Source organism: Candoia aspera, chromosome 17 (genome assembly GCF_035149785.1).
Source record: "Candoia aspera isolate rCanAsp1 chromosome 17, rCanAsp1.hap2, whole genome shotgun sequence".
NCBI classification, from domain to species: domain Eukaryota; kingdom Metazoa; phylum Chordata; class Lepidosauria; order Squamata; family Boidae; genus Candoia; species Candoia aspera.
The window spans coordinates 4616376-4641953 of NC_086169.1; the positions used below are offsets into that span (position 1 = coordinate 4616376).

General features: G+C 49.0%; 2 protein-coding genes across 2 annotated transcripts; both read right to left on the reverse strand.

Moving 5' to 3' along the window:
- Nucleotides 1-4609: 4609 nt before the first annotated feature.
- Nucleotides 4610-13956, reverse strand: LOC134506846 (coiled-coil domain-containing protein 88B-like). Its single transcript, XM_063317210.1, has 9 exons — nucleotides 13943-13956; nucleotides 13202-13304; nucleotides 12288-12502; nucleotides 11316-11459; nucleotides 10386-10572; nucleotides 8926-9071; nucleotides 7916-8011; nucleotides 4962-5212; nucleotides 4610-4689 (listed from the first exon to the last, which is right to left on the reverse strand). The coding sequence occupies exons 1-9, from the start codon at nucleotides 13954-13956 to the stop codon at nucleotides 4610-4612; spliced, it is 1236 nt and encodes a 411-aa protein (XP_063173280.1).
- A 119-nt stretch (nucleotides 13957-14075) lies between these two features.
- LOC134506689 (girdin-like) lies at nucleotides 14076-25538 on the reverse strand. Its single transcript, XM_063316967.1, has 10 exons — nucleotides 25304-25538; nucleotides 23378-23509; nucleotides 21454-21578; nucleotides 19858-19939; nucleotides 18883-19041; nucleotides 17607-17753; nucleotides 16490-16622; nucleotides 16227-16384; nucleotides 14746-15609; nucleotides 14076-14197 (listed from the first exon to the last, which is right to left on the reverse strand). Exons 2-10 carry the CDS (start codon nucleotides 23507-23509, stop codon nucleotides 14084-14086), a joined length of 1914 nt encoding a protein of 637 aa, XP_063173037.1. The 5' UTR covers nucleotides 25304-25538; the 3' UTR covers nucleotides 14076-14083.
- Nucleotides 25539-25578: the final 40 nt, after the last annotated feature.

Below are 25578 nucleotides of genomic sequence, written 5' to 3' on the forward strand. Positions count from 1 at the left end.
GCAATCAGGCCGACGCACGTCGCCAGGAGGGGACAGTGTTCCAAAGGTGGGACAGAGGGCGAAGGCTGGGCATGGGTCCTCGGAAAGTCTCAGGGGGGCCGAACTGGGGGGGGCAACCTGGCACAACCCAGATCAAACCGGGACCCCGGAAGTTATGGGGGTGAGCAGGGCGCCAGGTAATCGATTTAACTCTCCGGTGGCCCCGATGCCCCCTCCCCACTCACAAATCCCCACGCCTGAACATCGGGCTTAGGCAGCATTCAGGAAAATAAAAGCAAGTCGGCTAGACAGCGTCAATCCGCAGCCCAGGGAGCGCTGGGGCGCTTCCCGTCACAGGGTGGTGATCAAACGAAATTAATTGATAATTGGAACGATCTGAAATTCCGATCGGCAGGCGGCTTCCGCAGACGAGCGCCTGTTTGCAGGAGACAGGCGGAAAGCTTCCGTGGTGTGATGATGTCCCTGTTCCACGCCCGAAACTTGTTTTGTCAATGGCCATTTCGTTAAGTCATTATCACAGTCTGTACCTCTTGCTGTAGCTGCTGTGCCTTACACCAGACATACTATTCTTCCTTCTGAAGTAGATTATAGTCCAGGAAAATCTACACGGTGATAAATGCATCAGTCTTTATTGTTTTAACAGTTGGGTTATGAATCTAGAAAAATAATCTCTCTAAGCAATATCTCTTTTCACTCCGGTATTTTTGATTCATGCCTTTACCTGTAGCGCTTACACTTCTTGCATACAAATAAGAAATTAGATGTGTATAGGACAGCTCTTTTCCTTACCTCTCCTTCCTTTCGTTGAATATAATTTCTAGCAGAACTTTAGGAATGCTTAAAAATAGAAAAATAAGTTCAAAAATTCATTTCAGAGGCCTGTGAATGAATGGCCGGATGCAGAGCAATTCAGCTTGGCTGGAGCTTGGCTGCCAGCAAGATGCAAAGCCACATACAGAAAATTTGGGAAGCATTCAGTTTTAAACCCCAGTTGCTGGACGGCTTGATAATCCCACCTTCAGGGCAAAATAAACCATCTCCCCTTTGTGAATATTACCCGAGTTCAAAATCATTTCAGATGATGCATTTGCCCTCCCTGTAAATGCAAAGTCGACTTCTGAAAAAGCACTGATTTTGCCACCTAGAAAAATGAAATCGCCGTGCTTGGCACATAATGCTCTCAAAGCCAACCCACTGTGGTTGGAAAGGTCAAAGAGAAACTGCAGAGAAGCAGTCGGAAAGAATAATCAGGATGCAACACTTCTTAAAACAGGAAGGAAGTACAGTTTTTGTGCAAGAAAACAGAGAAAACAATCCCCCCCGTCCTTTATCTCCACTGCTGGGAAGCGTCTGGTACAACTTATACCTAGTGCGATTAAGGCGGAGTTATGCTGAGGTTCTTTCTCACACTTCCCCTTTTCCCTGGACATCAGAATGTCTTCTCTGAGGCCCTGCTTCCTCCCTTCACTGTTTTGCTGCCCCCCTGCGTTCCCTAGGCCTGTAAGGCACGCCACCGTAGCGGACGAAATGGGTACAGCATTAGATAAAACCTCCTGCCAATCAAACGCAACTCTGGGGCACATCTCTGTCCTTTCCTTAATTGCACTTGGCACCCAGCGATCCGGTGGGCGGGGGAGATTGGTGTCAATCATCCCTAAACTTGCACCCTCCGGATGCATTGCCCGCTCCTAGAATTCCCAGAGGGAAGGCTGTCTATAGGCTAGGAGATTCTAGGAAGCTACCTAGGATGTTGGGAAAATACCAGGTTGGATATGACTGATCTAAAGAGGGGAAGGTTTGCCAAATTCATTAAAAGAAGGAAGTCCTCTGCAACCTGGCCTATTCTTCCTCAGTTCTCATCACACTTCTCTTTCTCTTGGATATATCAGGAATAAATATAAATAATATAAATATAAGTATGATGAATAAATAAGATGGTAGCCACCTGTTGCTTTAATATGGCTGGGTGCGAGATGTGGTATTTCTGTATCTGCTCTTTTAGGGCAGCGATACGCCCTGTTGTACAACTTAGAAGAAAATTTTAGCTGCTTTTAACTGTGAGCTGCATACAGCTTCTACCCACTATGCAAAGAAGGCCAGGACAAAAACAAAATCGGAATTAATTTAATTGCATTTAATTCACAGGTCGGCAATTTGAGGCAGAGATGATTATGCCCTGTGTATTTGCTTTCGCAGACCCGTTGTCAGGGCCGCAACTGGGGGAGGGGGGCAAGCGGGGCATGTGCCCCAGGTGCCGCGCTGGAGGGGGTGCCAAAAGGAGCGCTGGGGTGGGCGCCAAAATGGGCGTGGAATCCATGTTTGCCCCGGGTGACACAGACCCTAGTTGCGGCCCTGCCTGTTGTATCTTATGGCTGTGAAATTGCACTGGCTGCAGAACTGGTGGTTGACGGCTGGCCTATGGAACTCACTGCCACAAGGGAGACCCAATTAGCTTAAATAAGCCTCAGAAGGGGGTTGAAAATCCACAGGGATCTGTGAGAGCAAAAGGATCAGGTAGATTCAGGCAGCTCATGGGCACCACCCCGGACTGGAAGGCCTTGTTTTCACGCAGGGTTCATCCTTCAGGAAATGAGACAACTATCAGGGATGCAGTACCGGTCCCCACCACCAGGGCTTTCCTTGGTGGCCTGTGCATCTTTCCAAACCAGGTTGTGTTTTGGCATTCCTTGTTTCTAGGTTGGGAGGAAACAAGGACAGGCAGTCTTCCCTGAGCATTCTTCCTCCAGAAATATCACAACAGGCAGCTTGGAGTTTGGTCCTCCTCGCCCAGTGGCCGTCCTGAAAGAAATGCACACTCATGCGCCGTCCCATTCCTTTTTCGCCCTTTCTTGCTTGCAAAAGAATAAGGAGTAGCTGAGCCAACAAAATCTGCGTTGAACGTCCCTGTTTTACAGATGACCGCTAGTTGAGAACCGACCATTCTTAACTAGGGGTTAAATATTATATTAAAAATTTGAGTTAAGTACAATGTTTCAGGTTAAATGCACAACACTACTCTGTGTTTTATTATGTTTCAGATGTCTTAGTCCTTTGGAAGTGTTTCTTAAGTATATTCTGCAAGGTAAATATATATATGTATATATATTTAAGTATATTTATATAGTATTGATTTTACATTGTATTGTTTTGTACTGACTGCTATTTTATTTATAAGCTGCCCAGAGTCATTGTGTATGAGATGGGCAGCAGAGAAATCTGATAAACATATATATATATATATACTATATACTATAAACTAAGACAAATATTGGACTCACTGATGCTAAATAACTGTTCTGACTTACATACAAATTCAATTTAAAGAGAAGCTTAGGAACGGAACTCATTCTTAAACTGGGGACAGTACAGGTAGTCCTCGCTTAACAACCATTTGTTTAGTAACAGTTCAGACTTACGATGGTGCTAAAAAAACGACTTGCAACCAGTTCTCACACTTACAACTGTCACAGCATCCCCGCGGTCACGTGATCACGATTTGAGCGCTTGGCAACCGGTTCACATTTATGATCATCGCAGCATCCCATGGTCACGTGATCGCCATTTTCGACCTTCCCAGCCGGCTTCTGGCAAGCAAAATCAATGGGGAACCATGTGATTTGCTTAATGAACACGTGGCTTGCTTAACGCCCATGGTGATTCACTTAACGACTGCCGCAAAAAGGTCGTAAAATCGGGTCAGATTCGCTTAATGACTGCTTTGCTTAGCAACTGAAATTCCTGTCCCAATTGTGGTCGTTAAGCAAGGACTACCTGTATCTTAAATCCCGTTGCCACCCAGGGCCAGTGGCTAATCTCGCCTCACCTCTTTTCTCCTCGCTGGTTGGGGACATCTGGCTTGGAGGTCCTGACTCTCCTGCAAGAACAACAGGTTCTTCAAGGGAACCCCATAACACCCCAGTTCGGCGCTGGCGAAATCGCTGCCGGGGTGTGTCCTGACCCTCTTCATCCTTGACGCCCGAGGATTCTGCTGCCGGCATACGGGAACTCAACCGGCAACGGCGCAACTGGACTTGCGGGCTCTCCGGGATGCTGACGATGCTGCTTGCTTTGCGGAGAAGAGCCGGCGATCTGGGAGAGCTGGAAACTTTTGGAGAGAACAAGGAACAACTTGGAAGAGGGCGAGCTGGTGAGAGCAGAGTAAGCTGCAAATGTGTGATGCTGGGAATTAAATCCTTGGTGGTTTACAAAAAGGTGAATCTGAAAGCCAAACGGGCCAGCGCATCATCCAGGCTACAAGTAAATCTTCACCAAGAAAAGGGAATTTTGCACACAGATAAGCTGCCTGCGTTTGGTTAATGCAGTGTTTCTCAACCTCAGCCCCTTTAAGATGTGTGGACTTCATCTCCCAGCATGGCTGGCTGGGGGAATTCTGGGAGATGAAGTCCACACATCTTAAAGGGGCTGAGGTTGAGAAACACTGGGTTAATGGCTACCGTTTGCTTCATTAGTTAGGTGCCACTGAGTGAAGTTCAGAACGGGCAAAATTTCCCCAGCTTGACCCATCTCTGCTCGATTTTCATTAAAATCCTAAAGGGCCGTCCCTCCAGATTGTTTCTCCTGCTGAGAAATCTTTAACCCTCCCTGGCTTTCAGCAGTACTGCCCTACCGTCTTTCTCCGCCAGACACAGCAGCTTTCGGGATTAGGAGCCAGCTTTACGAACACCCAGACTTCATCGGAAAGCAAAGAAAGCTGGATCATTTGGAACCGAATAGGAAATCCTATTTGTGATCCGGAATCCAAACAATGCTCTGGATGGACCTCTTTTGTCCACCTCTTTCACTGCAAAACCTTCGCCAAACACAACGGTTTGCCCCGTTTCGCCGAGCTGAGGAAGCCACCTTGTGCCCGCTGTGGACTACAACTCCCATAAGCCTTTGCCACTGGCCAAGGCTGATGGGACTTGAACGCCAAGATATCAGGATGTCAGAGGACTGCTTACCCTCGTCGCAAAGGCCTTTAGGGGATTTAGGGGAACCCTTCCTACGAATATAGTTTGGGGGGCGCACCTCCAGTTCTTTGGTTGAAATTGTCCAGGCCTCACCTCTGCTATCGGGCCCATGTTCCTCTTGCCCGGTCAAGCTCTCGCTGCTGCTGCCCGCTCCCTCGGCCATGGGGCATGGCTGCTCTTGGAGAGCCTCCCGGCGAAGTCTCATCAGTCTCTTTATCTTCCCAGCAATCCAGTTACTCTTCCTGGCCAATGAGAAGAAGGAGGAATAAAAGGAGAAGAGGGGAAAAGTTAGAAACTCGTTTCAGGTCAAACAGGCCTGCATGGACAGGTCCGCATGGGTTTTCTCGACTGCAGTACAGAACTACTTGGCTGGAACCTTGTTCCAGGGTGGTGCTTTGTTTGTTTTTTTCCCTTCCCAACTTCTTACAGTTGATGACAATCCTGGGCTTTTCTGCTGCTCTCCCAGCCAGATTCAAAACTGGTTTTGAGTTCAGTGAAGGTTGGTCTGAAGCAGCCTCCTGTTTTAGCTATCCATCAAGTCAAGCTCATCTAAGATTTGATGCTCTGGATGGCTCAAAGCTATCAGGGTTGGGAGCTGACACTACAGAATTGGTTCCTCCTCCCTTCCCCTCTCTGTCTCCTTCCTTCCTTCCTTCCTTCCTTCCTTCCTTCCTTCCTTCCTTCCTTCCTTCCTTCCTTCCTCCTCCTCCCCTCCCCTCTCCTCTCCTTCCATCTGTCTGTCCTTCCTCCTCCTCCTCCTCCTCCTCCCCTCCCTCCCCTCCCTCCCCTCCCTCCTCTCCTCTCCTTCCTTCCTTCCTTCCTCCTTCCCTCCCTCCTCTCCTCTCCTTCCGCCCGTCTGTCCGTCCATCCGTCCCTCCTCCTCCTCCTCCCCTCCCTCCTCCTCCCTCCCTTCCTCCTTCCTTCCTTCCTTCCTCCTCCTCCCCTCCCTCCTCTCCTCTCCTTCCGTCTGTCTGTCCTTCCTCCTCCTCCTCCTCCTCCTCTCCCTTCCTTCCTTCCTTCCTTCCTTCCTCCTCCTCCCCTCCCTCCTCTCCTCTCCTTCCGTCCTTCCTCCTCCTCCTCTTCCCCTCCTCTCCTTCCTTCCTTCCTTCCTTCCTCCTCCGCCTCCCCTCCTTCCTTCCTTCCTCCTCCGCCTCCCCTCCTTCCTTCCTTCCTTCCTTCCTTCCTTCCTTCCTTCCTTCCTTCTTTCCTCCTCCTCCCCCTCCTCCTCCCCTCCCTCCTCTCCTCTCCTCTCCTTCCATCCATCCTTCCTCCTCCTCCTCCTTCCCTCTCTCCTCCTCTCCTTCCTTCCTCCTCCTCCCCTCCTCCCCTCCTTCCTTCCTTCCTTCCTCCTCCTCCCCTCCCTCCTCTCCTCTCCTTCCGTCCTTCCTCCTCCTCCTCCTCTTCCCTCTCCTTCCTTCCTTCCTTCCTCCTCCGCCTCCCCTCCTTCCTTCCCTCCTTCCTTCCTTCCTTCCTTCCTTCTCCTCCTCCCCTCCTTCCTTCCTTCCTTCCTTCCTTCCTTCTTTCCTCCTCCTCCTCCTCCTCCTCCCCTCCCTCCTCTCCTCTCCTCTCCTTCCATCCATCCTTCCTCCTCCTCCTCCTTCCCTCTCTCCTCCTCTCCTTCCTTCCTCCTCCTCCCCTCCTCCCCTCCTTCCTTCCTTCCTTCCTTCCTCCTCCCCTCCCTCCTCTCCTCTCCTTCCGTCCTTCCTCCTCCTCCTCCTCCTCTTCCCCTCTCCTTCCTTCCTTCCTTCCTTCCTCCTCCGCCTCCCCTCCTTCCTTCCTTCCTTCCTTCCTTCCTTCCTTCCTTCCTTCCTTCCTTCCTTCCTCCTCCTCCTCCCCTCCCTCCTCTCCTCCCCCCTCCTTCCTTCCTTCCTTCCTTCCTTCCTTCCTTCCTTCTTTCCTCCTCCTCCTCCCCTCCCTCCTCTCCTCTCCTCTCCTTCCATCCTTCCTCCTCCTCCTCCTCCTCCCCTCCTTCCTTCCTTCCTTCCTTCCTCCTCCCCTCCCTCCTCTCCTCTCCTCTCCTTCCATCCTTCCTCCTCCTCCCCTCCTCCCCTCCTTCCTTCCTTCCTTCCTTCCTCCTCCCCTCCCTCCTCTCCTCTCCTTCCGTCCTTCCTCCTCCTCCTCCTCCTCTTCCCCTCTCCTTCCTTCCTTCCTTCCTTCCTTCCTTCCTTCCTTCCTTCCTTCCTTCCTTCCTCCTCCTCCTCCCCTCCCTCCTCTCCTCCCCCCTCCTTCCTTCCTTCCTTCCTTCCTTCCTTCCTTCCTTCTTTCCTCCTCCTCCTCCCCTCCCTCCTCTCCTCTCCTCTCCTTCCATCCTTCCTCCTCCTCCTCCTCCTCCCCTCCTTCCTTCCTTCCTTCCTTCCTCCTCCCCTCCCTCCTCTCCTCTCCTCTCCTTCCATCCTTCCTCCTCCTCCCCTCCTCCCCTCCTTCCTTCCTTCCTTCCTTCCTCCTCCCCTCCCTCTCCTCTCCTTCCTCCGTCCTTCCTCCTCCTCCTCCTCTTCCCCTCTCCTCTCCTTCCTTCCTTCCTTCCTTCTTCCTCCGCCTCCCCTCCTTCCTTCCTTCCTTCCTTCCTTCCTTCCTTCCTTCCTTCCTTCCTTCCTTCCTCCTCCTCCTCCCCTCCCTCCTCTCCTCCCCCCTCCTTCCTTCCTTCCTTCCTTCCTTCCTTCCTTCCTTCTTTCCTCCTCCTCCTCCCCTCCCTCCTCTCCTCTCCTCTCCTTCCATCCTTCCTCCTCCTCCTCCTCCCCTCTCTCCTCTCCTCCCTCCCTCCCTCCCTCCCTGGCCAGGAGGGAGGCAGGGCCAAAGGATGTGGCCGTGAAGGCCCTCCCATCCTGTGCCAGTGTTGGCCCCATTCTGGCCACTCAATCCATGATCATCCATCCCGTGACATACATCGCACTTCTTTGCACCGTTGGTTGGACGAATGTGTCCCCCGTTCTGCGTATCGGACTTACTTGCCACGAGGAAGAGCTGGGTCCAGCACCCGGTATTGGTCCATAATCTTCTCAACCAGCTTCTGCTTCTCTCGGCGCAATTCACCCAATTTGTCCCTGTGGAAGAAAGAATGAGTCTTTTTTATGATCTGGAGCAGGCGCTGCGGCTGCCTGGACAGTTGAAAGAAGACCCTCCCAGATTCCAAGATGGACACTTCTCCAGAACTGTAGAGTCAGAAGGAAGCTTGAAGGTCATCTAGTCTGACCCTCTTTTTGTGCTTTGGTAGCACTTCTGGAGCAGCAGAGAGTAAGTTTGCAGCACAATCTATGTTTTGTCTCTTTGATACTGGACGAGAACTCTCCTGTTGGGGGGAAATAGGTCCTCTTTCCAAGAAGGCTGGAAGATTGTCACTCCCTGTTTGTTATTGTTGTTTTCCCACCAGAATAAAAAGGAAATGTTTAAAATTGGCCATGGGCCGATCATCACTGACGAAACGGTGAACAGTCAATGTCTTGCCAGATTATTTTCTGGCCCCTTTTCAACATCCTATTGCAGAGCAAGGGTAGGATGACAACAGAGATAAAGTTCCTAGAGAAGCCTTGCAGAAGTTCTATCTCTGCCACCATTTTACTTTTGTAGGGCTTCCCTAGGACTTCCATCTCGGTTCCCATTGTACTTTTGCAGGGCTTCTCTAGGACTTCCTCTCACTGACTAGGAGAATTGCTCAACGGCCCACCTTCACTAAACTTCAGATACCATGGCTGATGGGGGCAATTATTAAAATTATTAAAATCTCCCTTGGTTGAGGGTTTCACACAACACATTAACACCTCCTCGCACCCCGGAGGAGGTTTAACCGGAATGTGTGAACAGGACCTGCAAGTCTTGTGAGCAATCTCCAGCGTCCAATGGGAGAACCAGGGAGAAATATTGCTGAAGAAAGTTTTTGCATTTCAGAAATGAACCAACCGAGAGAACAAACTGCTGAGTTGCTGTCTTTGGTCAACCAGCAGCAGTTTTGGCAACTCACTGATATTGACGCTGCTCTTCCTGAAAATGTTCTCGGTTTTCCATGCTGCGTTCCAACAGCTGTCTGTTCTCCCTGCTCAAAACTTGGATTTCCTGGAGCAGGTGCCGGTTCTCTTCTTCCTGCTTGCCCTTCAGCTGGACCAGGAGCTGCAGAGAGGAATGGACATCCTGTCACCAGAAGGGCCATCAGTGATGGAGCTTTGATATCCAGGTGATACCTTGGAGCGTTGGGCTTCATTTCTTTCACCCAACCATAAAGTTCCTAGAGAAGCCTCGCAGAAGTTCTATCTCTGCCACCATTTTACTTTTGCAGGGCTTCTCTAGGACTTCATCTCGGTTCCCATTGTACTTTTGCAGGGCTTCTCTAGGACTTCCTCTCACTGACTAGGAGAATTGCTCAACAGCCCACCTTCACTAAACTTCAGATACCATGGCTGATGGTAGACCATCTATTGTGGTCATTGTGTCCCCCTATTAACAACTCCCTCGGCTAGGATGATGACCGTTATCAATGGACACCAAGAGGTGGGGTTTCTGCAGAAAGGACAGTGTCAAAAATGTTAAGATGGTGACCATCACCACATAATCCAAGCCCTGCATGTAAAAAAGTCACAGGGTAGTTGTGGTGGCCATCTTAGTTTTCTTGACTCTCCTCTGCCAAGGGGGTCCAGACCATGGAGAACTAGGCTTGTAATCCAGTTCACCCCAAAATCCATTCTTGAGTTTCCCCAAACCCCATGTGTGATTTTTCATATACTATACATAATTTTTCTTAAAGATTTTTTAAAAAGGAAGATAACTACAGGTAGTCCTTAGATAGTCCTTGACTTACAACCACAATTGGGTCCAGAACTTCTGTCACTAAGCGAAGTGGTCATCAAATGAGTCATGCCTGTTTTACGACCTTCTTTGCCATGGTTGTTAAGTGAATCTGGCTTCCCCATTGACTATGCTTGTTGGGAGCCGGCTGGGAAGGTCGCAAATGGTGATCGCGTGTCCCCGGGACGCTGCAACCATTGTAAATATGTGCTGGTTGCCAAGCGCCCAAATTTCGATCACGTGAGCGCAGGGACGCTACGATGGTCGTAAGTGCGAGGACTGGTCACAAGTCACTTTTTCCAGCACCGTCGTAACTTCGAAAGGTTGCTAACTAAATGGTCATAAGTCAAGGACTACCTGTAATATAAAGCAAGAAAAAGAAAGAGATCAAAGAGAAAGCTAAAAGTGCCAGAAAGGAAAAAAAAAAGTAAAAGAAAAATAGAAAAGAGGGGAAAAAAGATACAAAGAAACAGCTTCCGATCTTCTTTACAGCAGGTATATGATTTTCAGCAAGTTATTTTAGTGGGAGAAGGTGATTGGCTGTTTCTCAACCCCAGGGAGCTGGGATTCCAGAGGAGTGTCTTGCAAGCCCTGATCGACTTTCTCTCCCGCCCCCATTAGGCCCGTCTGGGGCAGTCCTACCTCAGATTGGGTGCTCAGGCGCCCCAGGGCCACGTCCAGCTGTTGGTTCTGCTCCTTCAGGGCAGCGTTTTCAGCCTCCAGCCTCACCTGCTCCAACTGCAGGCCCATCAGCCGGTTCCGCATTCCTTGCAGCTCACCCTGGAGGTCATCTTGGGCCCGTTCCTTCTGGACCAAGGCTTGTTTGATCCTGCAACAGTGGGGAAGTGCCATCCTGGTACAGAAGAAGCCTCCCCTCCTTGACACCACTCCTGAAGCAGCGCTTCAGCAAATGGTAGCCATTAAGCCAGTGTTTCTCAACCTCAGCAACTGGAAGATGTGTGCTCTTAGCTCCCAGAATTCCCCCAGCCAGCCTGAATTCCGCTCTGTCTTGGCTCACTCTGGCTAAGTACAGGTAGTCCTCACTTAACGACCATTCGTTTAATGATAGTTCAGAGACCTGTCCTCGAAGTTATGACTGTCACACCACCCCTGTGGTCACATGATCACGATTTGGGCACTTGGCAACTGACTCACATTTACGACCAGTTGCAGCATCCTGTGGTCACATGATCACAATTTGCAGCCTTCTCAGCCGGCTTCCAACAAGCCAAATCAGTAGGGAACCATTGGTTCGCTTAACAACCACAGTAAAAATGGTTGTAAAATTGAGTCCAGTCATTGGATGCCTCACTTATGACCGCATCGCTTAGTGACTGAAATTCCGGTCCCAATTCCGGTCGTTAAGCGAGGACTACCTGTATGGCTAAAAGAGAAAGTAGATGTGGTTTGTGTTAAGGTGGGGGGAAAAAAATCCAAAAGAGACGCCTTTGTGCTGTATTTATCATCAAATCCTGAGAACGCGCAAGAGGCCTTAGGGTCATACAGCCGCTGGATGGTTTCAAAATGGCTCAGGAAGTCAGGTGTCTGCCTGACAAATTTTTCCAGCTTTACCGTTCATGGTCTTCTTTTAAGTTGGCGTATTGATTAGCCAAATCCCGGTGATGTTGCTCAGCTACCTCTAGCCGTTCCTTCTGGGCCTGCAAGGCCACCTCGCGTAGCTCCAGGCTGTCTTTCTGCCCCAACAGCTGGTTATGCCTGTAGATGGACAGGAGGAGAGGGTTGGAAAATAAAATGGGAGGAATTCAAACCACCACCATTACATTGCTCAGAGTATCACAGCTCCTGGGGAATTATTGGGGGAGATGGGCAGTGATATAAATTTAATTAATAATAATAATAATAATAATAATAATCTCCAGTGGTGAGCTAAAGGCCAACGGAGATAGAACACCCGGTGACCTCCAGCTGTTTTGGACTACAACTCCCAGAATGCCTCGCTACTGGCTGGGTCGCCTGGGCCTGATGGATATGGAAGTCCAAGCCATCTGGAGAAGACCATGTTATCTGACCCTGGGACAGATCTGACTTAAACTGTTCAATTGATGAGTCGCTTCCGACTCCTTGTGACTCCGAAGATCCCCTTTGACCAGGATGGCCTTCAGTAACAGTTTCTCTGATAGCACAGAATATACGAAGCTCAGGGCTGAACTGTGGAGTCCTTGGTGCTCTCTGAGCTTGGTGGTTAGATAAAAGAGGGTGTCGCCCACAGCTGCATCACGGGTGGAGAAAGAGGCTCAGAAGGTACCCATCTGGCAAGTCTGAAAGTCCAGTCCTCCCCCCGTCTCCTTCACAGCCTGAGAAACCAGGGAGGGTCCCTTCCGAGCCTCTTTCTCCTCCCCTTATGCAGCTGTGGGCTCAGCCGCCTCTTATCTGCCCTTTCCCTAGGCAGCATCTTTTTACCCTATTTCTCGGTCTTTCTCATGTGCCATTACATAGCAGCATTTGCTATCCTCCCACCATGGGAAGCACATCATTTGCATGGGTGTTCCGTGATTTCCCCCAACCCCCCTGCTTCAGCAGCACCTGCCCTCCAGTTCCCGCTGCTCCTTTTCCAGGCCGCGCAGTGCCACCTTGAGGCCGGCGAGCTCCCCCAGCGTCTTCTCCAGGTCGGCCCCCTGCTGTCGGTGGAGCAGCGTCAAGTGGTTATGGTCCTGCCAGAGGCTCTCATAGCGTTCCCGCCATTCATGATACTTCAACTTCTGCCGGACTTCGGAGAGCTGCCTTTCCGGAAGAGCATGCTGGGAACGTAGAGATAAATGCAGATTGGAGAAGCCAAAGGCATTTGGTAGCTGCTAATGCTGATTAAGAGAGATGACAACAGCTCAGCTGCAGGGAAATACAGGTCATCCTTGTTTAGCGACCACCTTGTTTAGTGACCATTCGCAGTTACGACGGTGATGAAAAAGTAACTTTACAGCCAAATAATTTCTCTAAGCCAAATCATTCCCAAACAATTCCTTTAGCACAGTGTTTTTCAGACTTTACAACTTTAAGGTGGGTGGACTTCAACTCCCAGGATTCCCCAGCCAGCCACCCTGAGACGGGGGAGGATTGCACTTTCAGACTTGCAAGATAGGTCCCTTCTGAGCCTCTTTCTCCACCCATTATGCAGCTGCAGGCTATACCCTCTCTTATCTGACCATTCCCTAGGCAGCATCTCTTCTTAAAGGATGCTGGCTGGGGAATTCTGGGAGTTGAAGTCCACCCATCTTAAGGCTGCCAAGGTTGAGAAACACTGGACTAAATGAAAAGTTATTGGAAGTTCAACAGATCACACATTTCCCTCAGTCGACTAGTGGATCTGAGTTGCCTCGGCTGCAGTAAAGACCATTGCGTGTGCCAATATTTGAAAAGCTCTCCTAACATTTAGGGAAAGCGGGTCCAGACGCAACATCTCCCTGCAGTGCTGAGACAAACCCCCTTTTTGGAGTTTTCACCTGATTCTGCACCAGTTGCTCCTTCAGGAGGTGCAGTTCCTCAAACTGTCTAATGAGGGCGCTCTCAGGATTTCCTTTGGAACTTGGTCCTGGCTCTGCTTGGCTGCAAATGCAGATGAACCCATCAGCAGAGAGAGAGAGAGAGAGAGAGAGAGAGAGAGAGAGAGAGAGAGAGAGAGAGAGAGAGAGAGAGAGAGAGATGAGGGATGAGGGATGGATGGATATAAAGGAGCATCCCAGGTTTATTGGCCCCGGCCACAGACACTCCCAAGGCCTTCTGGTCAGAGACCAGCAAAGCAAAGCCTCTGTGCAAAATTCTGGAAATCGGCAAGGTGTAGCTAAGATTGGGAACTGAAGGGCAGGATTGGCCATCTGGACTGAACAGGGAGCAAAGCCACCCTGCCATGGCTCGGCCCAACTATGTGGGCATTATCCAGTTTTGCCTATAAATGAACATGTGGGCTTTGGATGCAAATTTGCCCTCCTCTTCCCTCCCTCCTTTTGTTCTTTCTCCTTCCCTTTTTCCTCCTTCCTTCCTTCCTCCCACCATTTTTCCTCCCTCCCTCCCTCTTTCTCTCTCTTCCTCTCTCTGATATGGCCGCCCATCTTATACGCCGTGGCCCTCAGCGGCTCACAAAACCACAACAGAATCGTCCCCAGACCATAAATCATAAGAAAAAAGCTTTTTCTTGTGATAAATAAAAGTAAAGGAAAAGCACTCCCCATGCCCAAAGAGCCAACCGCCCCCTGTACATCCCTGTGCAGCTTCCCCAGGCCCCAACCTCACCCGCCCCAGCACTTTTCGGAGGACAGGCGGTGCCTTGTTGCCTCTTTTGGCCAGTTCCCTGCGCCTTGCAAAGCCCAGCCTGCGCTTGGCCAGCCTTACCTGCTGCTGGCCTCTGCCTGAGGATTGTGCTGCTCCTTCAACGGCTGGTCCTTCGGCTCAGCCCCGCCAGCTGCTCTCTCTTTCGGCCCAGCCTCTTCTCTCCCCAGCTCCTGCAACACAGTTGGACAGCCTTGAGCCAGAGACCTTGCCCACCCTTTGCTCTCCTGCAACTCCAGGAGCAGGGAGCGAAGTCTTGGCCAGCAGCTTTGCCTGCACCACCGCATGCACCGAAATTCCAAGCCCAATCGAAGCCCTTTGCTCTCTCAATCAGCCTGACCCACCTCACAGGGTTGTTGTTGGGGGGAAAATAGGAGGCAGGAGAATTCGGTAGGTTTCCCACCTTGCGTGGATGATCGAGGAATATATAATAATAACAGTAATAATCCTGCAACGGGTTGGGTGCAACACTTAACCAACCTGTTGTTCAACCCGTTTAGTATCATCTGCTGCTGTCCTGTAGCACCCCCTGGAGGATGAAGCTGAAATTTAGTACTCCTTCAAGGGCCCTAATTGGCACCCGCAACTCCGCCATTAAGCGAAGCAGTCACTAAGTGGGAAATCACAGGAGGCTGAAAGCGTGGTACCCATCAAAAGTTCCAGCTGTTGACCCCAGGGCCTTTCCCAGCAGTGCTGTTTATACCCCAATGATCCCAATTACCTCTTCCAGGATGGCGGCTGCGTTATCCCTGGCTTCCAGTTGCTTTCTCAAGCTTGCGCTCTCCTGTTCCAGCTCTCCAAGATGTTGGAGAGCCTCTTGCAGGCTGCTGAGCTCAGCTGCCTGCTGGCAAGTTTGGGCTTCAAGGAGGGCCAGGTGGCTGCCTTGCTCGGCCAGCGCCTCCTCCTGGGCCTGAGTTTTGGCCTTCAGCCGCCAGCTTTCCTTGTCGAGCTGCCGCCGGCAGCGCTCTAGTTGGCTCAGCGCCTCCTCCAAGGCCTCTTTCTCAGTCTCCTGCTGAGCCAGGGTGACCCTGTGCTGCTCTAGGCTGCGTTGCAGGCTTCTGAGTTCCTGCTGAGCCTCACTCAAGTCTTCTTCGGTACGTTGGAGCTTCTGGGCTAGCCGGGCCCCCTGAAGATGTTCCTTCTGAAGGCTGTGCTGAGCCTGGCTTAAGTCGACCTCAGCCTGGGTTGCTGCGTCTTGCAGGACCTGGGATCCTGCCTTTAAAGTCTCCTTCTCCCGCTCCAAAGCCTGGATCTGTTCCATCAGGTGCTCCGTCTCTAAGTGCCACCGGTCACATTCCTCCTGGGCTTCGGTGTACGCTCCCTCTATGCTCCTCAGCTTCTCCTCGAGGCTCGCTGCATGAACGGATTCGGCCTCCCACTTCCGCTCAGCCTCCTGCTGCAGAGTCCGAGCCTTGGACAAGGCGGCCTCCATTTCAGCTACTGAGGTCTTGGTTTCCTCCTTCGGGGCCTGGCCTTCTGCTGTTTCAAGGGGGCCATCTTTCTTCTTTTGGTGCACCAGAACCCCTGGTTTGTGTTCCTGAAGGTCTGAGTTCTGCTCTTCCGCCTGGCTGGGCAGCCGCTCCAGCTAAGTGGAAGAACGATGAGAGTTGGCAGTTTGTATATGAATGGCTGCTTATATATGGCCAAAAAAGAAATGCGTTTCCCAAAAAGAGTGCAGATTTGCAAAGAGAATCTGTAATGGTGTGCGGGGATGACCTTGGGAGACAGGAGGAAGAGCTGCAGATGAGGCAACAGTTGGGTAAGAGGCAGCTAAGCCTGCAGAAGGAACGGGGGTGTGGAAAATGTCTCAGAAGGGACCCTCCCTAGTTTCTTGGGCTGTCAAGGCGAGGGGGGAGAGATGTCCTTTCAGACTTGCAAAATCGAGGTCAGCCTTGTGAGGTAGTCCAGCCCAGGAAACCAAAGTTAGGAACGCTAATACTACTTTTATTATAAGGTTGCAGTCACAGAATCTTGCAAGTCTGAAAGCGCCTCCCCCCTCCCTGCCTTTACCTTCAAGAGAACGAGGGAGGGTCAAGTCTGAGACGCTTGCTCAAATTACAGTTCTGCTCTGGACTCAGGTTTCTCTTATCTGACCGCTGCCTTGGTTGCGGCTCTTCCTTCTGTCCCTCAAGGTTATTCTCACTTCCCATTACACCGGTTCCCTAACTATACAGCCGGCTCTAACAGCTCTCCCTTCCATACCGTCCCATCAGGGGTGGTGTCCTGCTGGTTTGCTTCTATATCCTTTGATTTTAACACAGTCTGCAACCTGCGCCGTTCCTGATTCTCCTTCTCTAGGGCTGGCAGTCGATCCGCCTCCTTCATCTCACAGCCCAGCAAAAGGGGTGCTTGGGGAAATTCTGCAACCAGGAGGGGGGGAAATATAATTCTTGCATGCAAATGGATGTAGGGAAAGAGGGTCATGTGATCTGGGAGAACTGAGTATTGGGGCAGGTAAAACTCACCATTCACATGCCAATCAGAGTCTTCAGACCATAATACCTTCAGGGAATTCTCTAAAGTTTCTTGCAGCTGCTTCTTCAGGACCACATTCTCTCTCAAAAGCTCCTCCAATTGGCAAGAAAGCTGCTCCCGTTCCTACGGGCAAGGCCCAGGTTGAAATTTTAACCATGATATTGGGTCTATCATTCCCCATTTTTTTTCCTGATTCTCAGCCCTCTCTCTGCCTTCAACAAGACTCAGCTTAAGAAATTGCAGGGTTTTCCCTCCTGGCCAGAAAAACTTGGATTGTTTAATTCAGACCGGGTGCAACAGGCTGCTCCAAGGAATCCATCCACTCCTGTTCATTTATTTCAATTTTTTTAAAAAGGGAATTGTAGTACAAGGTGAGAGAATCAGAGCTAAACCTGTATATACAGTAAATAAACTGGACTGTAAATTCCCTTAAATCCAACAGTTCTCCAGTCAATTTCACAACCTGATCTAGTCAATTTCACAGTAGTGGAAAATCCATCAGTTCATTTCTCCTTTTTTTAACATAAGTAGTATTTTCTTTAAGATTATGTCTTCCTTCCAGAGAAGTGTGTGGGCTCTTAATCCAAGTCAAGGCCATGGTTGGGTAAAGTGTTTTCTATCCAGCCAGCTTGGATCATGAAATTTCATTCTCACAAAAGAAAGGATTGTGTATGTCTGTGAAGGGAGGGGCGAAATCCTCCCTTGGCATCCCTTTTTCCCTTTTAATTCCTCAGGCAATTAAAATTAATTCCTTCAAGGAATTAAAACCACAGGTCTCTTTCCCAGACTCAGAGTGCACAGCTGCCTTTAAAACAAAGAAAGCCAGAAACAAAATCTCCCAATGTTTTGATTTTATTAGGTAAGAATTATATGCACCTTAAGAACATAAGGTAGCACATAAGGCAACTATAAACAATCCAAATTCTCCAGGGACATTTTTTCCAGCTACATCTTAACCGGCCTCTTTTCTTTTTCTCCCCCATACCCCAAATAGCCCCACCATTTCACACTTGCCCTCCTAAACTGAGTTTCTGCAGTACAACAGGGGACAGAGAAATCTGGGGAATGAAAAACTTTTAGAATAAACCGTCTTCTTGTCACCCTTACCTCTTGGATTTGGTTCAAGTGGTTTTGCAGACGCAGCTTTTCTTTCTCCACCTGACTCAGGCGCTGGCCTCGGGCATAAGTGGCGTCTAGCTCGTCCTCCATCATGGCTTTTGCCTCCAACAGGGCCTTGGAGAAGTCACGCTCCTCCTGAGGACCAAAACAACTTATTCAAGCGCAAGACCAGTTCCCAGCTTAACTTCTGGATGCTATCTTTTCCAAGACTCTGTTAGAGCTAGTACTTCTGGTGTGCTTCTTGTCTGGACTACCTCACAAGGCTGACATCAATCTTGCAAGTCTCAAAGCACATCTCTCCCCCCTCACCTTTACAGCCCAAGAAACTAGGGAGGGTCCCTTCTGAGACATTTTCCACACCCCCGTTCCTTCTGTGGGCTCCGCTGCCTTTTATCCGACCGTTGCTTAGTCTGCGGCTCTTCCTCCTGTCTCCTAAGGTCATTCCCACCTACCATTACAGAATATTAACATAAACTGGATCGACAGGGGTTGCATTAAGAAGGTTCTCATCCCTTGAAAAGCACCAGGTGCAACTTTGTTCCTTACGCAGTTGGGTGAGAAGGGAAATGACGGCTGGGAGAATTCTCCCTTCTCCCATCGTCAGGGGGCCTGGCTAGCCCAGAAGCACCAGCAAGCAGAAGAAGACTTGGCTGAAGCCCACAGGAGCTGGAGGTGCTGAGCCAAGTACCGTGCTGCCGGTGGCAGATAAACAAGGACCTCTGACAGCTGAGGGTAATGCCCGAAGGATAGAAATCATTTTGAGTCCAATAATACTGCCAGCATGCTAGAGCAGAATGAGATTTCTCCTCCCAAATCAGGGTTTATTTCATTTTTTATTTCCCCCTCCCTTCCCTTACTCAAGGTTATATGGTTCTGAGTCTGCTTTTCTCAAAAACCTTGTGCCGTCGGCAGTTGAGCCCTATGCAGTTACCTGGAAAAGTTCATGTTTGGACACACAAAGGTTTTAGGAATTGTGGCTGATTAAACAGCCAAGAAAGGCCTTTTTGCAGTTCTCGGCCCTCTTGCTTCGCAGCCTCATCGTGCCAGGTTTAATCCAGATGGGAGCCAATTTGAAACATACAAGCCAAGGGAGTCGGTTGCTAGGTTTAGAAATCCTGTGCTGTGTCTTTGTTCCCTATCATTTATGTTTCTGATTCTATCCATCAACTCCCTCCTTGCCTCCCAAACAATTCTACTCACAGTGTAGATGCCAACTTTTCATTCCAAAGTTACAGACTCGGTCAAGCCACAATAAAGTTCCAACCTTCAGCTGCGCCCGGCATCGTTCCAAAGCAGGTATCCGTTCCCTCATGGCTGTCAGCTCCGACTGAAGTCGCTCTGCCCGAAATGCCTTCTCTCGCAGGGCGTCTAATTCGTCCTGGTATAATCTGGCTTGGCGAGCTTCACCTGCCAATGCACGGTTCTGGGAAAGAAGAAACAAATTAGAAATCACATCATCCTGATGATGTCATACTAGAGTGGTGATATTAGGACACGCCTGTCGTTTGGACATCATCTCGGCTTGCTGCAGATTCCTGTGCCATCTTTCTCTCAGTCCAGAGACACAGACAGCTGAACGGGCCCTTGAATATAGTTGTCAGCCTGGCGAGGTAGTCCACACAGGAAGCACACCCAGATGGACTAATTCTATTTTGCTGTAAGGTTCCATTTAACAGCATCTTGCAAGTCTGAAAGAGCCTCTCTCCCCTGTCGCCTTTAGAGCCCAGGAAACTAGGGAGGGTCCCTGGTGAGACATTTTCCACACTCCCATTCCTTCAGTGGGCTCATCTGCCTCTTATCTGACTGCTGCCCGGTCTGCAGCTCTTCCCCCTGTCTCCCAAGGTCATTCCCATCCATTTGGGCCCTTTTAGGTCATTCATTTAATGACATGAATTGATGGGAATATCGTCGATTTAAATGAATGGCATGGATTACAACAGAGAGGGCATTATTTCAGGTGCAAATTCAGTCCATGGCTTCTAAAGTGAGGCCTGTTATAGTGAGGTTTTACTAGATTGTGATTACTAGATTACTCAAGACAGCCAGTTTGGTCTAGTGGTGAAGGTGCTGGGCTAGAAACAAGGAGGCTGTGAGTTCTAGTCCCGCCTTGGGGATGAAAGCCGGCTGGGTGACCTTGGACCAGTCCCCCTCTCTCAGCCCAAGAGCCAATCAGGCGTGGTAGGAGAGTTCTAGTCCCGCCTCGGGCACGAAAGCCGGCTGATTATTCTGAGAGAAGCACCTCTTGCCGCATCTTTTGAAGCTCTTGCTCCAAATTCTTTGATTCCTCTTGCTGGTCCAGCAGCTCCTCCATCTTCCTCTCCCTGAAACATTAGATGGGAATGTCAAGTCATTGAAACATGAATTTTGGGGCACAAATGCACACTTACTGTACGTTGTGCTGGTCAAATGTCTAGAAGAGGAGCCAGAGATGGCTATGATGGCGTGTAGAGGGGATGTCCTGGTGAAGGTGATGATTGGCACCAGAAAGACCCACCTCAACCACCGAAGCTCTCTGGAGGACTTTGGGGCACTCCTTCGTTTTCAGCCCAAGAGACAGGATAGCGTAGTGGTGTGGTGTGGTGTGGTGTGGGTGCTGGAGCCCAGAAGATGACTCGGAGGAGGGCTGAGAAGGACCTCAGGAAGGAGAACCATGTGGTCTCCTCAGCTTGAGGAGAATTAGATGTCCTCCATGCAGGTGGAACCTCACCGTGAAGCTGGAAGGGGTTCTTCTGCGTGTGCAGAAGACTCTGCCCAGCCAGCTGCTTCCAGATGTAACGTCGTTTCAAACTGAGTTTTTAGTTTTGCCCAAAGAGGGGGTGCAGTGGGGAAGGTGCTGGACTCAGCATGGGGAGAGCCAGGTTCAAGTCCCCCCTTAACCACAGAAGCCTCCTGGATGAATTTGGGCCAGTCCCTCCCTCTCAGCCCAAGAGACAGGGTGGTTCAGGGGTGAAGGTGCTGGACTAAGAGTGGGGAGAGCCAGGCTCGAATCCCCCTCTCAGCCATAGAAGCTCATTGGCTGACTCTGGGCCAGTCCCTCCCTCTCAGCCAGGCTGCTGCAATGGGGCAGATGCTAGACCAGGAAGGGGGAGAGCCAGGTTCACCCATGGAAATCAGCTGAGTGATTTGGGGCCAGTGGTGTAGTGCTGAAGGTGCTGGAGTAGGAGTGGGGAGACCCGGGTCCTAGTCCCCCTTCCTCCCCAGAGACTCACTCTGGGGCATTCACTCGCTTTTGTTCTACAATCAAGGGTTGTTGATGCAAGGAAAATTTGAGCCAGGGATGAAGGTCATATGGGGAGGGAGGGAGGGAGGGAGGGAGGGAGGGAGGAAGGAAGGAAGGAAGGAAGGAAGGAAGGAAATTTGTGTGGGAAAGAAAAGAGGGGAGGGAGGGAAGGAAGGAGAAAACAGGAAGGAATGGAGGAGAAAAAGAGAGGAAGGAGGGAGGGAAGGAGAAAACAGGAAGGAATGGAGGAAAAAAAGAGGAAGGAGGGAGGGAAGGAGAAAAGAGGAAGGAATGGAGGAGAAAAAGAGGAAGGGAGGGAAGGAGAAAACAGGAAGGAATGGAGGAGAAAAAGAGGAAGGAAGGAGGGAGGGAGGGAGCGAGGGAGGGAAGGAAGGAAATTTGTGTGAGAAAGAAAAGAGGGAGGGAGGGAGGGAAGGAAGAAAGGAGAAAAGAGGAAGGAATGGAGGAGAAAGAGAGAGGAGGGAGGAAGGGGGGAAGGAGGGAAGGAAGGAAGTCTCTCGCAGTGACTTCTGTTAGTTGCCCACCCCAGACCCTCCACATCTTCAGAGCACCCCTGCCAACCCCGCTCGTCCCCAGCCCGGATCTCTGACTCACAGCTCGCCTCGTAGACGCCGCAATTGTGCTTGACTTTCTGCAAGCTGGACCCCGAGACGGGAACGACGGCTCTCCAGCTGGGGAACCAGGCGGGTTTCCTTTTTCTGCTGCAGCTCCCACAATTGCTGGGCAGGAAGCAAGAAAAAACGGTGAGGCTGAAGGTGCAGAGATGGGAACCCTCATTCTGAGGCATCCTGTATGGAGCACGAGGAATTTTCAGGATTGTTCCAAGGGCCTTTTCTCAGATGTTTCATTCAAAAGAAGCTTCTCCCCTTCAGACCCAACTGCACACAAAAAAAAAATACAATGAAGGGGTGGAGCAGCTTCCTTTATGAGGGAAAAAAAAGACAGCCTTGTAACTTTTATTAAATTTTTATAAGAAGAACAAATAATAAAAGCTGGGAGCAAAGCTTCTGCAATCCGTCCCAGTTTTTCAGCAGAAGCTAGAGACTGAGAAAGGCCATTCAACCAGCACAGCAAGGGGAAAAAAGGAAGAAAACTTGAAAAAAAGAGAAGAAACTGAAAGAATACAGTGGTGTAATAGCATTTCCCCACTTTTCCACAATACTAAGGACAGTAATGTCCTGGTGAGACCAATCGCTTTAATTCCATTTTGATGCAAGAAACTCAACCTAGACGATAAAAAGTCGTATGACTGCACAGACAGAGATATATAAAGCCTTGCACTGTCTGGAAAATGTGGCCTCAGAGATGTTCTTCTCTCACACAGCCGTTGAACCCGGGATCAAAACTGGAAAAGAACGGATTTCTTTGTGCTGCAAGTGGGATTTGGTTTTCCATCAATCAGTTTATTACAGCCCTAAGGCCAGATACAATAAAATATCTACTAGTAGAACTGTTACAGACATATATATATATATGTCTGTAACAGTTCTACTATTATATTCTAGTAAAGGTAAAGGTTTCCCTTGACATTAAGTCCAGTCGTGTCCGACTCTCTCCATTTCAAAGCCGAAGAACCGGCGTTTGTCCGAAGACACTTCCTCCATGGTCATGTGGCCGGCATGACTACACGGAATGCCGTTACCTGCCCGCCAAAGCAGTACCTATTAATTGACTCACATTTGCATGTTTTTGAACTGCTAGGTTGGCAGGAGCTGGGACTGGCAACAGGAGCTCACCCCGTCACGTGGATTCGAACTGCCGACCTTCCGATCGGCAAGCTCAGCAGCTCAGAGGTTTAATCCGCAGCACCACCACGTCCCCTATTATATTCTATTGTTATATTAATATATAATTATAATATATATATATATATATATATATATATCAGAAAAACAATATGTATAATGGGATCTAAGAAAATAATTAAGAACAGATATAATAAAATAGAACAAAAATAGTATTTTAAGACGTTCCAAACTTAATTAATGGTCCGGCGTATTGTAAGATGTTAGCACAAAATGGGGAGACTTGGAAGATATTTTTGAGTCCTTGTCTGAAACAAGTAATATTAAGTAGAAATCAGACTTCCTACCTGGAAATTTATTCAAGATTGGATAAAGGAAGGTCTGTCCATAGGGAGAAGCATAATAGCATATGGCTTTGAGCAGCGTTTCTCAGTCTCAGCAACTTTAAGATATGTGGACTTCAACTCCCAGAATTCCCCAGCTAGGCAATGGTAAGATAAGAGGCAGCTGAGCCTGCAGAAGGAATAGGGCGTGGGAAGCATCTCAGAAGAGACCCTCCCTAGTTCCTTGGGCTCTAAAGGTAAGGGGGGAGAGATGTAGAGCTCGTACTTCTGGGTGTGCTTTTTGGCTGGACTACCTCGCAAGGCTGACCATGAGTGTACTGAAGTTTTGATTTGATCTGATTTGATTTGATCTCTGCACAAGGGGGTCTGGCAGTCCGAAGGTCCTTCCTTTGAGAAGAGCAAGCAACAGACAACAGTTGTATCTCTCACCTCCAATCCTGCATCTCGCTCAGAGACCAGCTTTTGAACCCGGGCCACAAGATCCCACAGGAGCTGTTCCATCCTGGATGGGTCCATCTCTCTCCACTGCAACCCCAGGACATTTTCTGGCTCCTGGGTCATCTGGGAAGAACAGCAAGGAGTTTATGATTAGAACACCACCAGTTCTCACTGCCACTTGCCGGCCTTGCAGAACCTGGAACCTTGGTTTTCTCTTTGCATCTAACCAGCAGTTTTGCTTTCAAATTGTAGCCACTCTCTAAAGCTGGAGGGGAGCAATAACTAACAGGATCTGCAGAGAGAAAGTACATTTCTGTCTTTTGCTGCAGTAAGGAAAAGGAGATTTTACAAAACAGTGAGCTGTCCGCAATTCACACTATAACTAAGCAACCGTGGAGCATATTTCATGACTGGTTGAGCAGTCTTAATTGTTTTACTGTTCATCTGCCTTCATTTTATTAAACACGAGCTCAGCTCAATTCAAAAGTGTCTTCACCTTTTCCCTGCTGATAGATTTTTAATAATTGTTCAGCTCGATGCCATGCTATTATTTTTAGTGCTTTAATGTATTTTTGTAGAGGAGTACAGAGATGAGGGAATGTAAGAACCATTAAGAGAAAGTAAAAGACAGCTTGGTCCTGGGAAGGAAGAAGATGTGAGAAAGAAAGTCAAATTAAGCCTGCTCTAATTTTGTTTGGTAATAAGATGGAGTTGAGAAAAAATCTGGCAGGCTTTCAAGATTCTGTTATCACGCAACATGGCAAATATAATCACTTACAGTTTGGCATCTAAGGGGGCCTAAATGTCTACAAATATAGGTAGTCCTTGCTTAATGATCAGGATTGGGACTGGAATTTTGGTTGCTAAGTGAAGTGGTCATTAAGCAAATATGACCCAATTTTACCACCTGGTAAAATTTCTCACATCTTCCTTCCCAGGACCAAGTTGTCTTTTACTTCCTCTTAACAGTTCTTGCATTCCCTCATCTCTGTACTTTTCTACAAAGTTGTTAAGTGAATCACTGCAGGCGTTAAGCAAACCACATGGCTGTTAAGCAAATTGTGCAGTTCCCCATGGATTTTGCTTGCCAGAAGCCAGCTGGGAAGGTCAAAAGTGGTGATCACGTGACCACGGGACACTGCAATGGCCATAAATGTGAAGCAGTTGCCAGGTGCCCAAATTGTGATCATGTGACTGTGGAGACGCTACAACGGTCGTAAGTGTGAGGACCTGTCATAAGTCATTTTTTCCCACGCTATTGTAAGTCCAAACCATCACTAAATGAATGGTTGCTAAGCGAGGACTAGCTGTATTGTAAATTAGCAGATGCATAAAAAGAGGGAAGTCAGAAATGCAATAGTTCTTTTTTAGGTCCTTTTTCCTTTTTTCCCCTTACTATTTTATAGTATTTTATTTTATTTTATTTTATATTTTAAATTCCTGTTAAATTTGCTTTGTTTATCTATTTTTTTCCTTTTATTAACATGTAAAAAAATACCAAGTAACAATACAACGGAGACTTTAATACTAAGTCATCAGCTTAAGACGAAAACCGTTACCATACCACAAACACTTTGATGCCATTCGCAGCAGTTCTTTTTTCAGTGCGATACTCAGCTGGGAGGGAAAAAGTCAAATAACTCTACGCTTTTGTAATACTGACAGCCAAAACTGTAATTAATATTGACAGAAAAACAGTAACCGTTTTTTTTTCTATCGGTATTAATACTCCACAACGATTCACATGCCACCCTGCTCCCAGCAACTCTGGGCAAGTTACAAATGAAAGATTAAAAACATTTAGGAGGATGAGTACAATAATAAGCCTTATGATGATGACGATGACTCCGAGGCAAGGCATTTCCACTTCACTTGGAGATGAGAATATTTGCATTTCTCGATTCTCTTATCGTTTACCTCTTCGATAGCAGAAGCCAGCGCGGCCTGTGCGCTAATTTCCAGAGACTGGATGCGGCCGATGAACACTTCACGCTGCTCACACTGTTGAAGGTAAAAGGAAGACGGTCAGTATTTTTTCAACTCTTTTTTTTCTATTATCTATTTTTTCTAATCATCAAACCCGGTGATTCTTATTCAAGGGGCCGGAAGTCGGGGGAAAACACTCTGCACATGCCCAGCGACAACACGCCGCAAGGGGACAGCCCAGCACTGCAAACAGATTGAAGGTCTCA